The sequence below is a fragment of the Sarcophilus harrisii genome, chromosome 4 (assembly GCF_902635505.1).
Source record: "Sarcophilus harrisii chromosome 4, mSarHar1.11, whole genome shotgun sequence".
NCBI lineage: Eukaryota > Metazoa > Chordata > Mammalia > Dasyuromorphia > Dasyuridae > Sarcophilus > Sarcophilus harrisii.
In genome coordinates, this window is record NC_045429.1 from 192044103 (window position 1) to 192062184 (window position 18082).

The 18082-nt window shown below is 32.4% G+C and overlaps 1 protein-coding gene across 1 annotated transcript in view; it reads left to right on the forward strand.

Moving 5' to 3' along the window:
* AK9 (adenylate kinase 9) overlaps positions 1–18082 on the forward strand; it is a 116829-nt gene that overhangs the window by 19355 nt on the left and 79392 nt on the right. Inside the window, exons 7-14 of the mRNA XM_031964424.1 lie at positions 1934–2125; positions 3966–4094; positions 7842–7916; positions 9852–9950; positions 14743–14882; positions 14967–15147; positions 15467–15611; positions 17621–17809. Coding sequence (XP_031820284.1) covers positions 1934–2125; positions 3966–4094; positions 7842–7916; positions 9852–9950; positions 14743–14882; positions 14967–15147; positions 15467–15611; positions 17621–17809 — 1150 coding nt within the window. The remainder of the gene's footprint in view (positions 1–1933; positions 2126–3965; positions 4095–7841; positions 7917–9851; positions 9951–14742; positions 14883–14966; positions 15148–15466; positions 15612–17620; positions 17810–18082) is intronic.

Below are 18082 nucleotides of genomic sequence, written 5' to 3' on the forward strand. Positions count from 1 at the left end.
CCACATCATCCCCATTAATCATGAATGTCTCCCAGATCTCTGACTTAGGCCCTCTTCTTTTCTTCTTCTGTACCATTTTTCTTGGTCATCTCCCCAGCTCCAATGGTCTCAATTATCATCTTTCTGCTGATCCTGTTTATAAATTGTATACTTGTATGGTGTCTCCACATTAGCCTATGAGCTTCTTGAGAGTAGAAACTATATTTTGACTTTTTTGTATCTCCATAACTTAGCATAGTACCTGAAATGTAGTAGGTGCTTAATAAATGTTTGTTGTCTGACTCAGTGACTAAAGCTAAAGACTGAGTCTTTCTTTTTAGGGGAAAAATATAAATGTTAAAAACACAAGATATTTTTGGTAAGATTTCATTTGCCATCCATTGGATTAAAATGTGAGGAACTCATGGCTTTTCACAATTTATTTTGTCTAAATAATAAAGACAAGCTCAGTATTTAAAAATTTTGAAAATGAGAGTCAACTTGAAATTTGAATGACAAACTAATAATTTAATTGATAAATTTCAATGGACTAGCTAGCTAAATGAAAGTAATATTAATTACACACTTTTTAATGTCTGGGATCAATGATTTCTTACAGTCTCACTTTGGGAAGATAAAATTTGTAGTAAAACAACAAAATTTTCGTATATTATTTTACATGATCCTGAATTATATTTTGTTCAGAAGGTTAATGAAAAAATGCATATCTGCATACATAATATTAAGCAAAAGTTTTTAACCTCTTTTGTGTCATGGATTTCATTGACAATGTGGTAGAAGCTGTGGACTCTTCAAAATAATATTTTTTCATTAATCATTCTGAAATCATTTATAATTTAGTACTGTTTACAACTATTTTATTAGCCAATCCCAATTCGTTTCACTTTGACAACATGGATGGGTTTAAAAATAATTCCATTTATTATCTAAGTTAACATTGCCAATATTTGGATAAGCAGAAAGTTACATTATAAATTGAAAAAAATAACTTCTGACATCAAAGATTGATATTGAAAGGCAACACCTTCATGATCTTGATTCTGGCCTACGAGTCCATTTCCCATCAAACCACCTTCTGGTTTTAGGTATAAAAATGACTTCCTTAGTCAGGAGACCAGAGGATTAATGAGTTACCTTTTTTCACTTTAATTTTAAAATTTTGAGTTCTAGATTCTTTCCCTTCCTTCCCAACCATTCCCCATTGAGAAGGCCCAAGTGAAGGTGTGCAAAACATTTCCATAAAAGTCATGTTGCAAAAGATAACATAGATGTCCCTTTACTCTAAAAAAAAAAAAAGTAAATACACACACACACACACACACACACATATATATATATATATATATATATATATATATATATATGTTTATATTTACATATATATTTCAGTCTGTATTCAGATACAATTAGTTCTTTTTCTGGGAATGAACAGAATTTTTCATTATGAGTCCTTCAGAGTAGTCTTGAATTATTGTATTGCTGAGAGTAGAAAAATTTCACTGATGATCATCCCACAACTTTACTGTTACTATGTTCACAATGCACTTCACCTTGCTTGAGCTCATGGAGGACTTTCCAGGTTTTTCTGATAGCAACCTCTCAGGATATAATCAAAAATTTAATTTGTTTTTTTTTATTTAAAAAAGATTTTATTTTTTTCAAATACATGTGAAGATAATTTTTAATATTTTTTTGTAAAGATTTTGTGTTCCTCAAGACAGCAAGTAATCTGATATAGATTAAATATGTGCAACAGAATAATATTTTTAAATGTATAACAAAATACACAGGATTAGAAATAGAACCAATTATATTGAAATACAATTATCAAAATATTTTAAATGAGTTTATAGACCCTAGATTAAGAACCCTTGATCAAAAATTTTGCAAATATATCTTGAAAGAATGAAATTGATATTTGTGTCTTAACCAGTGCCCAGATTATGACTTAGGTCAAAGACTTTCTGGACAAAGACAACACAGTCTCACAGGATTTGTATATATGCGAGAACAGTGGGATCCTGAAGTTATTGAGAATCTTAGAAAGAAGAAGAAAGATATCCATAAAGATAAAGAAGGAAAAGGAGAAGAGGAGGAAGAGGAAGCAGAAGAGGAAGAAGAAGAGGTAATAAATAGCCTGATTGACGAGCACCATGTGTTTTCTAATTTATGTTATACTAAAGACTGGTAGTTTGGATAATAGAAGACAGCAGATAATATATAGACACACAAATATCCATTCTATTTGGGGGGAGGTATAAAATAAAAGTTGTTCCATATCAATAACAATATTGTATATTAAGTGCCTATGCAATAGGGGAATCCTCTCCTCTACTTTTGGGATACTCTTGATATGATATATACATAAGTTTGTCTAGTAGACTTTTTAAAAGCAACTCAGGTAAGGGCAATAAGCCAACAAAATATAGATTAAACTCTTTGTGATCATCACTCAATATTGGGCTTAGTCCCTGTGAGCCTTAAGTCTTGAGGGACCCTCCTACATACATACATATAATATTTAATATTTTTCTTTATGCCAAGTCCTCCTGATATAATAGCTTGTATTTCAAGAATGCTATGTGGTGTATGCAAAGCCTTTTTTTCCATATCTCTGTGACATAGATAGTATAAGAATTATCTCCATTGTAAAGATATGTCTGTTAAATAATTTGCATAAAGTTATACAATAATTGTTTTTGTTTCTTAAATAATATTTTATTTTTCTCCAATTACATGTAAAAACAATTTTAAACTTTTTTTTTAAGTTTTGAGTTCCAAATTCTATCTTTCTCTCCCTGAGAAGGTAAGCAATCTGATAGGTTATAAACTTAGAATCATGTATATTTCCATATCAACCATTTTGTGAAATCATATGCATAAAAATCACACAGTAATTATTAAGTATAACATATGGCCTTTTACAAAAGGAATATCTTTACTTCAAAAATATAATTGAAAATATACAAACTTATTCCCCTGCACAAAGAGGGTGGTATAATCCTCTTTCCCCTGTTATACCACTTCAGTCTCTGGGAATAGAAAAAGGATTAGGTTCATAGTTTAATCCAATTCTTGTAGAATAGGGCTTCTTAAACTTTTTCCTCTTATGATGCCTTTTCACCCAAGAAATTTTTACACAACTGGTATTTAAGTATATAAAATACACATATAAATCAAATTTTACTAATTAGAAATCATAATTTCATGACCCCCACATTCAGTTCCGTGATTCCATATGGGGTCACTACCCACACTTTAAGAAGCCTTGCTATGGATGTAGCAAAATCTCAATTCTAAGTACAGAGCCACAGGATCAAATCCCAAGCCTACTGATTCCTCAGAACTTCCACATGGAGAATACTTTGCTGGCTGCATCATCCCACCTGCAGTCCTTAGCTTCAAAGTCACCATGGGCCAAACACTCACATCCTGTGAGGATTACTTCTGAAACTAAGGAAGAACAACACAGATCAGAAATAAAATAAATGAGCACTAAAAAGGGGAAGACAAGTCCTTCACCTGTCATCAATTCAGTTCACAAAGTCATGCTGGACACAACAGATAGGAGTATGATAGTGTGATACAGCTGATGACCCCAGATTCAAATCCTTCCTCTAGGATTTAAATCCTTATCATTTTGGGATAGCACTTCACAGATCACATGGTCTCTAAGGCCCCAATGAGCAAACTCTAAATCCTAAGAATCAATAAGTAATAGAGGGAAAGAATCTTTATAAAAGATCTTTAGAATATCTAGCTCTAGAGTCACTCTATTTGCTTCCCCCCCCCCTTATATATGTATGTGTGTGTGTGTCCTATTGCAAAAAAAGATATAGATTTCTACAGCACTGTTTTTAAATAGTGTTTAAACATTAAGGAATTTCAAGAAAATATAATATTGTAGTTTTACAAATCGCTTTTCTATGACTTAAAGAAACTACTAAAATTTTTTCCCCTTTAAGATGTTCATTGCAGAGATGCAAATGGTAGCAGAAATTTTTCGTCATTTAGTTCAGAGACCTGAAGATTTCCCAGAAAATATTGAAGCAAGTATTCATCAGTATAGAGATGAAATGCAACATTTTCTAGAGGTAAGAACAAAACATTTTGTAATGTCATCCTAATTAAATTACTTAAAAAATATCTTGCTGAGTTAGAAAAAATAATAGCAAAGCTTATGTAGAAGAATAAAAAAAGTCAGGAACTTCAAAGAAACCAGGGGAAAAAGATATTAAGGAAGCAGATTCAGTAGTATCACACCTTGTTGTACATTATAGGGTGAGAGCATTGTTGAAGTGTAAAATGGATAACTTTGATTATTTTAAAATTAAGATTTTCTTGTATAAATAAAACCTATGCAGCCATGAATCGAAAGAATGCACAAAGTTGGAGAAAACTTTCATAAACAATCTCTTAGGATGTTAATGGTTGGAATGTTGCTGTAGTATAGGAAACGATGATTTAGAAAAACATGGAAAGTTTTGGATTTATGAAGGAAGATGCTTTCCACCTTCAGAAAAACAGATGACAAATGGAATAAGCACAATATGGTCTTACACATATGTATATGTTTAAATATTATATATGTGTGTGTTTATGTGCATATATGTATAGATATCTACACATATAGAAATTGATGTACAAGTATATCAGACCTAATTGTAGCCTTCTGGGGGGGGGGGCAAATAATAAAGTTAAAAGTGCACAGCAAAGAACAAAAAAAAAAAAAACAGGAAGCAAAGAAAAGCTGGGCAGCTTTGAATACAAATGTGTAGTGTTTATTATATAGATTTGCTTAAATTGGAAATTTATTGTTTTATATTGAATCTCACTTTTGTTCTGCTGTGTACATGGAAGCTTTTTTTAAATTTATTTTCTGAGTGTATATTTAAGTTTAAAATAAATTTTTTTAAATTTACCAAAAAAAATTTTGTGAAAAATTGAAGACAGCACTAAAAACTGTGCATAATAACTCCCATTATTGAATTAGGCTTTTTAGTGCCTGTTTTATTTTGCTTATTATGATGATGATAGAAAATAAACTGCTCCATACTTTTCTTTCTTTTTTTTTTCCCTGAGGCAATTGGGGTTAAGTGACTTGCCCAGGATCACACAGCTAGGAAGTGCCAAGTGTCTGAGGCCAGATCAGAGGTCAGGTCCTCCTGACTTCAGGACTGGTGCTGTATTCACTGCACCACTTAGCTGCCCTGTACTCTGTATTTTTCCATATCTCAAAATCTGGCTTTCACTATATCTTAATATTAAGTTGGTCCTCATTATCCTACTATAATTACCCAAATCTCCTGAGTTAAAAATGTTAGATTTTGGTCCAGATCTGTGAATTTTTTAAATTAAATTAATTTGTTATGTTTTAAATTCTGAACTGTCTCCCTTCTTCCCCATCCTATACTGGAGAAGACCACCATTTAACATAGATTTATAAATACATGTAAAACCATATTATGCATATTTCTATTAGTCCTTTCTCTGGAAGTAGATAGCCTCTTCCTTCACAGATCCTTTGGAGTTGATTTGAGTACTTCTAATGCTCGACATAACTTGGTTATCACAATTATTCTTCAAACAATATTGCAGATATCTTCTGCCAAAATAACTATAGTTCTTTGAAACAGTCTTTCAGTTTCCTGGGATACTTGACAGATTAAATAAATTAGGGACATTTAACTAATATGTCAGAATGTAAAGCTTGCTTCTACATCATCCTAACTCTGAGACTAACTACTACTTCATGATTCTTCCCTACAGATTTTTAGGGAAATAAAATTTATTATCACACAAAATGTTAACTGGTAATTTATTAAAATACTCTTCAGTCAAACATCACCCCCCTGCTTAACACTAATACTGTATCTATGTCTAGATATCCTTCTTGGTAAATTTCTTTGTTGTTCAGTCTCTAACTAAATGTTCAAGAACTTCTTCAAAGAAAATATTCTTAATTTCAAATAGTTAACAATGGATCTTGGAGAAACTGAAGAAAAGCCCTCGAATATTTATGCAGTACTGACCCCTTTTATGAACGTGCTGTAAAAATGAAGAGTGAATTAATTGCAAATGTTTGTCAGAAATACTGTCAAAAGCCTCCATCAACATTTCAACTTTGGTTTATCCTAGGAATTTCTTTATAGTTGTAATTAAAATGTAAATTTATTTAATCCAAGAGAAAGTTATTTTCATAATTTCAGTTTGTTAATTTTTTTCAAGATAAAAGTCCCAATCAAATCTTTTTCCTTTGACTGTTTGCTATAGAATCTTGCTTCACATTTTAAATGTACTTTAAGTATCCTTTTCCATTGCCAATTAAATTGTGTAAAATTGTCAAAGAAACCTCATTTATTTGGTTAATACTTTATAATAGACCAATATAGTATTTATTAATTCTAATTTTACTTAAGGAGTGTACAGAATAAGTCAGAATTAGGATATATCCTAATAATTTTCTGCAAGAAGAAAAAGCATCTTAACTCTGCACAAGTTACCAATATTGCTTTACAGGACTCAGGCATTCTTAATTTTATGGTCCTGAAAATCCATATAAAAATTGAATTTTTATAATATAACTCATATTTTTAGTGCAGACTCTCTGTAGAACATGACATCTCTAATGTATGTGTCATTCTATGGTGACTGTCTCATCTATAGAATTACCAAAACAGATAAGTTAATGTAAGTTTTTTAAAGCCTAAATAATTTCATCAAATATGTAGGCAAATATTTAAGTTTCTTCAAACCAATGTACTCTATGGATGTCAATTCTAATTAGTATTAACACCCTTTCCATTCTGAGTAAGACCAGTTGTCAAGTTTTTTCCTGCTCCTTAAGACAAAAACCACCTTCTTGAGAAACAGTAGTGAGATACTGGGGATAATAACTGAACCTGTATGAGCTGATGAAATCATCAAATGAAATAGTATAGAGGGAGAAGAAAAGAGGAACCAGGACAGATTCTCAATTAGTCATGATCTGGGATGAAGATCCAACAAAGAATATAGAAAAACAATGGTCACACAGGTAGGAAAAGAGAGAGCAAGAAATATGAAAACCTAAAGAGAAGAGAATGTTAAGGAAAAGAAGGTGATCAACAGTGTCATAAGTGAGGAAGGATAAGGATTAATAAAGAGCTATTAAATTTAAAAAAAGATCACTGACAACTCTGCAAAGAGCAATTTCAGTTTAATGATGAGACTAGAAGGAGTTATCCAAGAATAGAGGGCTATAGAGTAGTAGCTAGAGGAGATAGTTGGATCAAGTCAGGGTTTGTTTTTCTTTTGTTTGTTTTTTAGAGAGGGAGAAAAACATTTCAATAAGGAGAGATTGAAGATTAGAGAATAAATATTGAGAGAGGAAGCTATCTGCTGAAAAAGACAGGAGGGCATGTGATCAAGAGTGAAGAGGGTGTTGCCTGGACTAGGAGAAAGTCCACCTATTCACATGGGAAAAGAGTGAAGGAGGAAATGATGGAGGAAGATATCTGAATGGTATTATATGGGGAGGGAAGAAATGACTGTTCATGAATGGCATCTGTTTTGTGTGAAATACAAGGCAAGCTTGAATATGGGATATAGGAAGGCTGCTGTGAGGTGCTAAAGAAGAAATTAAAATATTAGCAACAGCCATTGTGGTAAAATTAGTTAAAGAGGTGTAAAAGGATTGATCTTTTGCAACAAGTCTTTATCTTTATGAATATAATTTAGAAACATTTCACAATTAAATTTATGTCATCATATTATGATATTTAATCAACCTTGAGAAAACTTGGATTCAAGTTTCAATTTGTGCTATTTTGATCATCCTTGATCCTTTTTTTTACATATAGGACATAATGGCTGATCATGATTCTCAATTCCTTATTGAACTAGATGGAAATAAGACTGCAGAAGAGCTCCATGAGGTAATTAAAGTATTCATAAAGAATAAATATTTTGCATTTGAAAAAATAAATGAAAAGTTCTTGAGTATATTATAGTTATTTTTCCTAAGTGCTAGAAAAAATAGTTGAACTTAAAGTAATAGTTGTAGGAAGAGAGGATTTGTTTTGATTTTTAAGATTAATTGAATGCTGCCATTTTTCATAATTTCAGAAAACAATAATGCTTGAAAATAAGTAAGTTTTAGAGGAGCAAAAAAATCAACCACATTTCATGTTTATAGTGTCAGCATTATTTCACATGATAACTTTCCAATCCATTGGTAAGGGAAATTGTTTCCAAACTACTATGTGGAATTCTCTATAGTTAATTGATTTGAATTGATGTTATTAAAGAGATGCTTCCTGGAGAAAAAAAAATTAGAACAGTAAAAAATTATATTGAAATGTAAGTAAGAGGGGATGCTGAACCTTCTCTGAATCTTTGCTGGTTCACAATGTTTATTACAGGGTATAGCCCTGAGGATGAACAACTTGTTGCAATGTCCCAGTAGACTAGCTCCTATAGGTGCAGAGTGTCTCAGGACACAGAATATGTGTTGAACAAATCAATCCAGTGCCGAACTGGACTAAGCACAGTTCTTGCTAGGCTTGGCTAGGCAAGACTATTGACTGCAGAACATGGCATCTCTAATGTATGTGTCAATCAACCACTGGACATCTTGCTGTTATTTTTCAGTTGTGTGTCCCACTCTCCATGACCCCATTTGGGGTTTTCTTGGCAGAAATACTAGAGTGGTTTGCCATTTTGGAACTAAGCTCAACAGAGTTAATTAAGAGACTTAACAGAGTCACAAAGAGGAGTCTTTCTGATTCTAAACTCAGTGCTCCATCCACCACACCATGTAGCTGTTAACAACATTCTCTTCTTGCTGTGTTGTTACAACATTATTTTCATTTAGAATGCTTTTTTATTCTTTCAAATAAGACAGAACTCCTCATCTTGGGACTGGCAAAAGTCTCTCAGAAATGAAATGGAATTCAATATAATTTCTTACTGTTTTAATTTTTTTTTTCCTCCAGGAATTATTTCAATCTTTTTGCCCTGGCTTAGAGTTAGGCTACTTGTGAGAGACTCCATTCTTACTTCTTCTTACTAGTTATTTTCCCCAGATTCCTTTAAAGTTTTATGCTAATGAAAAGCAAGAGACCAAGACAAATATTCTAGGACAAGTTTTCTTTTCATATGCAATTGAGCTATTAGAAACCCAGGGTGTATAATGCTTCATTTACACATGAAAGCATCTAACTTTTACTTTTATTATTATCTTAGTCCTTAGTCCACAGATCTCCAACTTTGCTGAATTTTAAAGGAGGCACATCCTTATATTATAACAAGAAGTAAAACAAAAATGAGATATAAAAAGTGAAATGTGGCATCCATAAATTTGGTTATGGTTTTAATCTCAAAACAGCTTGTGGGAACACTAGCACACACCCAGTAGCATTCTAGCTGAAGAGAAAGGACATGGTAACACCTGAATAGGCTTTAGGCAGCAAGTAGTGGAAATGCAGAGGGCTAATCATAGCTCAGCAAATCGACTCATTCTGCAGAGATGCCCCACAATGAGAGGACCCCCTCCTGCAGTTCAGTGACCTGCCAATCTGTTCCGTGAAACACAAGCACAATTGAGCAGAATTGTCAACTTCCTTCCTAAATAAAACTCTCTGGAAAAAAGAATATGATTCAATATTTTTCTTTTAGTTATTTTTCTGATTTTCCATGAATTTTTCTTTTTCATAAACTATTTCATAAGGCAAAAATTAGGTGCTATCATTCATAACTGTTCTATGATATATAATAAATTTTAAATTTATAGGACTAAAATTAATAAGGAGCTGTACTTCATTTATGAGATAATTCAAATAACATTTATATTTTTTGTTCTTTAATCTTAGTCAGTAATAAGCAGATTTGATTGCCTTGGACTGAGAAGGGCAGCAGTTATAACTAAACTTCAAAGTTCTGAGGAAGAAATAACAGAAAACATGGAAAACGTAAGTTGTATTCAACAAATATAACATTTTTCTCTATTTCTACTACATTTTTGAATTTTATGTAAAAGATTTTCTATATTAAAAAGATATTTCAGACTATCTTATAAAAAGTAGATTAACAAAAATGTTTTATTTTATAAAACTTCTTACTCTAAATCATAGCATTTTACTTCCCCCCCCCCCATAAATAAATAGCATATGGATGGGAATAATACATAAGAAGACTGGAAAGGTAGAAAGAGGCCAAATGAGGGAGAAGAGAATAGAGGGTGAAGATCTTCAAAATGGACTTTGATTCATTGAATAAAAAAAGATGAAGCAAAATTAAAATTTTACAAATGTATAATAAATTATAAAAAATTATTAAAAATTCGTTATTAATGTATTAGTTGATAGGCCACTAGATGGTGAAATGGATAAATTTTTGAACTTGGAGTCAGGAAGACCTGAATTCAAATCTTGTTTTAAACACAATTTCAGGCCTATAATTCTGCGGCAAGCTATTTAACCCCATGAGCCTCATTTCAAAAGAGAGAACAACCTGTTCTTAGCCACAGGAGACAAACTTAGTACACTCACTGAAAAATTCTGTAAAATGGGGTTGAAAATACCTAGCAAGATTGTTGTGAGGAACACATGAGATGATGATAATTATAATGATGATAATCAGTATTTACATTCAAGTGCTTTAAGATTTACAAAGTGCTTTAGCATAAGATGATAAGTATTATTAGAACTTATTGAAATAAAAATATTAGCAGATTTTTTAAAAATAGCTGTCCTTTGATTCCATCTTCTGTACATGTCTTTTTATTTATGTATATGACTAAAATTTTATTTTTCCCAATTACATGTAAAAACAATTTTATATCCATTTTTAAAATTTTTGAGTGCTAAATTGTCTCCCTTCCTTCTTTCCCCTCCCATTCAGAAGACTAGCAATTTAATATAGTTTATACATTGTACATGTCTTTTTAAAATCCAAATTGATCAGTGAGTCACCTATGTATTCACATCAGACTCGTTAAATAGCCCCTCATCTTTTTCCATCACACTATAGTTGTTTCTTCAAAGTATCATTTTTGAAATCTTCTCATTGCTGCCAACCTGATTTGTAGAATTTTAGAGTTTGGAGTCCTTAACTTATTCTCTTACAGAACCTCCAAATAAAACTATTTTTGCTCCTATTTATCTATCTTTTTCTTTTGAATAATTGATACTTTTCCAGAATCATATTATAATTATGAGTCCCATCCATCTCATTTTCCCAGTGGGGTCAACTGTGCTACGTGCACAAGTTAGGATCTTTAATTCACTTTGCTTATCATTCATATTTCCATAAGTTTCATTACTTCCATTCTCAGATTTTATTTCTTAATGAGAAACTACTGCTGCTCTTCCTGGATGTTGCTATTCTCTATGGTATATACTTTGTTGATTATGCATAATCAGTTTTCTCTATGCCCCTTCTTTTTTTCAGTTCAGCATTCTTTTTTATTAGATTAAAATTCCAGAAAATTATATTTTTATCAACTCTTATTAAGTGTTCTCATTCTCTGGCCATATTCCTGTATTTTGAGCTGTGATTCAGAAATTCTAATTCTGTTCTCTGACACCAGCTGATCACTTTCCATATTTGCCTTTTGTTCCAAATTTCCTACTTTTAATCAGCAAAAGGGTTGAAAATACCATCTTTATTCATATTGGGTCTTCAATTTCTTACTCACAATTTCATAACTTTTAGCAATGCTTTCTTATTTCCTTCCAGCAACATTTTATATGGCACAGCAGTCACCTGAAGGAGCTATGAGGTTTTAAGAGGTTTTGTAAGTTCTTTGTCACAATGCAGATAAATTACTCGGAAAGAAAGTATATTTCTCTTTCAGACACCTTGTTGAAAGGTAATTGCTTTGGTATGCTTCATCGAGGAGTCACCAACCATTACACTTACCAAATGATGTTTTTGGTCACAGTGCATATGTTTCTTATCATTATCTTTTGATGGGCAAACAGTTGATTTCCATCAGAGTCCAGCTTCTTTCCCTTCCTCATCTTTGTTATGTTCTTCTATTTCCAAACTCCTGAAACAGGTTTTTCCCTTCCATCTGCTTCATTAGATCTTTTTTCTTTGTTTTTTTTTTTAATTCTTAAAATCTTTTTCTGTCTTTTTTTTCCAAACAATATTGCATTTTCCTTAAAAACCTGTATAATAGAGAGGCACTTGGATGGTAAGTGGATAGAACACTAGGCTTAGAGTCAAGAAGATCTGAATTCAAATATGACTAAATATACTTATTAGTGATGTGGCTATGGGCAAAACACATAACCTGTATCCTCCTGTAAATTGGAGATAATAAAAGCACCTACATCTCCGGATTGTTGTGAGAATGAAATCAATTATTATTTATAAGGTACTTAGCAAAATGCCTGTCACATAGTAGGCACTTAATAAATTGCTTGTTCGTTTCTCTTTCCTTGTGCCTTTTCATTCCCCTCTTCAAAAAACCAGCCTGTTGTCTTTGGCTATGGCAGACAAACTTTATGCACCCCAAGCACATCACTGAAAAAATATTGCCTTGCCCTCCCTACTTCCTGGATATGAGATCCTCAGTGTTTAGTCATTTTTGTTGAAATCTTTCATGATCAATTCCCATGGCAAGTTTTGATTGCCAACCAGTTATTAACCATGCCTCTTTATTTCAGTGGGGACTAAGTTAGTAGGGGTTTATAGGAATCTTTTTTTTTTCTTGTGAAAGTCTTTCTGCTTGTTTTTTAAGAGGAGGTGAGCTTGCTCATTTGATTGGCCCAACATGAACAGCAGCCAAACACGACTTACATATGCGATGATTTGCTTCTTCAGCAGGTAGAAATATCTCTGGCTCAGAAATATCTAGATTCAAATCCTACCTCTAATGTGAACTACCTATGTGACTTGGGACAAATCTGTAGAATTTGGGGCTAGACTAAATGGCTTCTGAGGTATATTTGAACCCTAGTTTTATGATCCTGTGAAAAGCAATGATCTCTGTTTTATGATCTCTGTTGAAAGCAATCATCTGCTCTTTTGTATTCCAATCTATTTTGTTAGTATCCTTGATATATTTTATGCCATTTTTTAAACACAAGAATCATCACTCATAATATACTGTTCACTTATACCAACCATTCACCTCTTCCTCAGCAATATCAGCAAATAGTATAATGACTTAGATATGATTGTTATTGTATTTTTATTTCCTTTATTAAATATTCCTCAGTATATTTTAATCTACTTTGGACAGAGTTTTCACTTTTGCTTTATACCCTATCTTTTGGATCACTTGAAATTTTCACTCACTGCTATATAACATCCTTGAGAAAATATTGAGTAGTTGTGATTTTTTGACAGGAAATATCTTGAAATCATAGCAAATATTATGCAGTTTCCCAAATGTAATCTGTCTCAATCTTCTCCTTCTATTACATTCCAAACCAAGTTTACTGACCATCTGTAACGCCTTTCCAAGAAAGAACCGTGGATTTAAGTGCATGTCTTAGTCATTGCATAGAGAAGTCCCATTCTAATGCCTGATCATAGTACTGTTGCTTCCCAACAGTCATTGGTCAGGAACTGTCTATTTGCCACACATTGCTCCCCAAGGTTCATGCGATCTTATGTTTAACCTGCTGGTCCCCTAGGGCCTTTCCATGGACCATGAAGCTGAAGCTTCCACTTTGAGTTAGGTCAGCCTCCCAATTGCTGGTAATATTTCACCTTTTCTATTTGTATTGCCAGTGCATGGAACATAGTCCACATTTAATAAATGTTTTTTTTCTAATTCTTATTCCCCTTCTACCTTTCCAATCTTATACCTTACTCCCCTTAATGTACTCTTTGAACCAGTGATTGTGACCTTATGTTTCATGAACAAAAACTCTATCACTTATGGATAGGCTAGATGGCAAAATATATAGAGCACTGGATTGGAATCCAGGAGGACTCATCTTCCCAAGTTCAAATGCAGCTTTAGCTGTGTGATCCTGAGAAAGCCTTTTAATCCTATTTCCCTTAGTTTCTGCCTCTCTAAAATGAGCTGGAGAAGAAAATGACAAACCACTCCACTATCTTTGCCAAGAAAACCCCAAAGGGGATCACGAAGAGTCATATATAAATAAAATGGTCAAACAACATTTTTATCTCTCAGCTCTCACATTCTGTCCGACTGTCCCCCATGCCTAGAATACTCTTCCTCCTGTGCTCTGATTTTTGAACTACTTGGCTCCCTTTAAGTTCCATCTTTTACAGGAGACCCTTCCTAATCCTTCTTAACTTCTTCCCTCCATTAATTATTTCCTGTTTATCCTGTATGTAACTTATTTTGTATATTGTCTTCCCTATTAGACTGTAAGCTCCTTGAGGATAGAAATAGTCATTTGCCACTTTTTGTATCCCCAGCCCTTCACACAGTGTCTGGCACATAGTAGGTATTTAATGTTGATTGATTGAATCATATTCCATTCTATTTGGATGGATTTCAATATCCTAATCACCTTCCAATCAGTGTATCATTGTTATTGTGAATTTAAAGAAAGATTTATGCTATGTTGGTACTCAGAAGATTATCAGAGAGATCTTAGGGAAAATGTTTTATTTAGAAAAATATAAATTAAATGAAAACTATTTGAAAAACAAATAAAATCAGCGATAAGATGTTTTTTAAAAGCCCATCAAGTGAAAAGAAATAGAATATTGCTACTCAAAGTTTAATGAAAATGTATGTACACAACTTAAATTTTATTTTGTGACCAACAGGATGAATTATTCCGGGTTCTTTCATCTTATAAATTAATTGCACCTAGATATAGATGGCATAGAAGCAGATGGGGGAGAGCTTGTCCTGTTGCCTTAAAAGAAGGTAACATTGTAATGGGATTGCCAGATTTCAGTGTCAGGTAAAGAACATTAGTAATATTTTTGAATGACATTTTCAATCTTGTTATTATATTTTACTTTGTGAAATATCTTTTTTTTTTTAGTTTTCTAGGTAAAATGTACTGTCTTTCTTCTGAAGAGGCACTCAGTGCATTTTTGAGGAATCCACGTCCCTACCTTCTTCCACCTATGCCACTCCCACCATGTAAAGTTTTTTTATATGGACCAAAATCCTCAGGAAAAACAACTTTATGTCATTTAATTGCAAATAAATATAAAGGACAGGTATGTTTACATGAATATATACATACATGTGTATACATGTCTATACATAATTGGTCACAATATAGAATTGTATATTTAGACCTTTAGATTCTACATTTTTAATTGAATACTGGGGTTTATTAGCCCCCTTCCAACAGTGTCTGGTACATGAGGCATTTAATAACTACTTGATGATTGATTTATTTCTCTCAACTTCACTTCTGAAGTTTCTTATTTCTGTTAAAAGTACCACCTAGCTTTCCAGTTACCCAGTTTTACAGCTTTGGGCTAATTAAATGGATGCTTCATGTTTAACTTATTTCTTAAATATTCCCTCCAGGTTTTTGACTATAACAAAATTATGGAACCACATATTGAAGAAGCGAAAAAAATATACCTAAAGAAAGCTAAAGCTGAGGCAACAGAAATGGCTATTAAATCTGTGGCAGACAAGCTGCAAGTAGAAAGAATGATTAAGAAAAATCGTATGTACATGTTTTTAAATTTAGAAAAATTTGGCCCTATTCTGCTTTAAGCTAGATAAAGAAAACAACTGTGATCTCTAAATAGGAATAAGGTGTAAATTTGGCTCTGTCAACAAAATAGAAAAGTCAGAAAGAGTTCTTTACTAAAATTTCAACAGATCTTTAGAGTAGAATTCTTTTCCTTTAAATGAGTCTTTGTGAGTTGGAGAGACTAATCGAGAAACATGTGTATAGCTATGTTGTAAGTTTGTTATCACACAACAAAAACCGAGAAAAACAGCTCATGGTTACTTCCAAAAGTAAATGAACAAATAAATATATTCCTTTTTTTTTATTTTGCATGCTTAACTTATAATGAGCCCTAGTCAGATGGTGTTAGAATCATTAATTTCAGATTCATTTTTATTAAATAGTAAACCAGTTCAGTTAACAAACGTTATCAGGCAATGTGCTAGGGAAGAATATAGAGATAAAGCCTGACCAACTACCTAAAATCTAGAGGAATGATGATGAAGCATAATACCCATATCTTCTGACAAAATGAGATATGCATTTTTTGGATTATAGCCGATGAAGGAATTAAGTTTTACTTGACTATGAATATTTGTTACAGGAGTTTTGCTTTTCTTTTTTTTTCCAATTAGGAAGAAAGAAAATAGCTTTTATTAATTGAAAAAATTAATTTAAGAAAGAAACAAAGCCAAAGAGCTAACAATGATTGTAAGCAAAAGTTTTCTTTATTCCATTGGAGGATGGAAAGTAAAAAGGATGAGCACAAAGGACTGTTGTTATACCAACCTCAGGGCACAATTGGGAAGTAAAAAGAAAGGGGTGGTCTTGGCATGGGGATCTTGTCCAAATATACTTGCATAATTATGTTTATGATTGATTTAATTTGTACAAATATTTTTCTTAGGCTAATAAAATTTGTTGTCTCTTTGTTTGCTTGCTTATTGTAATGAAGTGACAAACTGGCCTGGAATTTTAATTTTATACACACACACACACACACACACACACACACACACACCATGGATCAATCTTATAGTGATAAAAAGATTATAGCATGTAGGCTGCAATAATTTATTCTAGTTTATTTCTTTATGTTTTACCAAAATTAGACATGAATGTTTTACTCAGACATTCAGAGAAATAGGAGACAGAAAGAGCTGGGTCATGAAGCAGAGATTAGGGATTAGAAAGAGAAAATATAATTAGTCACGTTTCATATTTAAAACTCTCTTTTCTTCTTTTTCACAAAACAGTTTTGATCTGGTTGCTTAACTGGCTGGTTGTTCTCTGAAAGGAATAGTCTGGATTTATTCTTTCCAGTGGAATAAAGCTGGACAAATCTCTTTTCATTTCGCCTTAGAGAAATAGGTTCAGATCTATATGGCTTAAGCTGGAATGGTCCTACAACTTTAGTTAACTTTACTGCCTCCCTATATTTGACAATTGGGTCATTCTGTTTTGGAGTATCTAAAAGAATTCAGCTATTCATTTTTCTCATGATTTTTTTAAAAAGTCTGGCCTTTCCCTAGCTAATTCAGGTTGAAAATCCAGGGCTATGAATGTCTTACCTCATGGGCTCAATCTCACCACTGATTGGCACAGAAACTCTGATCTGCTCTGTTTCCAACATGATTTCCAATCATGATTCCTCCATGTATATAATCCGACTGTCTTTCCTCCAGTCACAGAAGCTAAGCATATTGATTGTGGATTTAGTGCAGACACCAATTGGTTTCATGCACTGAAGTTCAGATTAATGAGTTTTTAAAATCCATCAGCTTCAGCTTCCTTGATAGCTAGAATTATAGACATGGATCATCATGACTGGCTTTTTTTTCCCTGGTAGAAACTGGAGTATCAGTGTAACATGTTCTGGTTTGCTATTTTGTATATATATATATATATATATATATATATATATTGGGAGGACTTTCTGTTTGTTTTTACTTTTAAAATGGAAGTATCTCTTGCTGACAAAATTTATTACTGACTTTTAGAGGTAAAGGACTCAAGAGAAGACTTTGATAGATCTGATGACTCAAAAACAGAAGAAAAAGAATCATTTAAAAAAATTGGGGAGGAAGAATCCACTGATGAAAAAAGCTCAGAAGATAAAACCTCAGAAGAAAAAAACATAGATGAGCAAAAAGAACAAAAGCTAAAAGATGAAAGCAGTGAAAGAGAGGGTAAAGAAACATATTATTAATTTTTGTGAATGTCTACTAGTCTATGTGTGTAGGGACAAACTGCCTTTATTTTTTATATTTAATTGATAGTTTTTAATATTCTTTTCGTTTAAAATTTTGAGTTCCAAATTCTCTTTCTCCTCCACCCACTGAGAAGGCAAATATGATAATATCAATTACACATGTGAAATTATACAAAACATATTTCCATGTTAGCCATATTTTTAAAAAGCAAGAAAAGTAAAATGTGAACATTACACTTCAATTTACAGG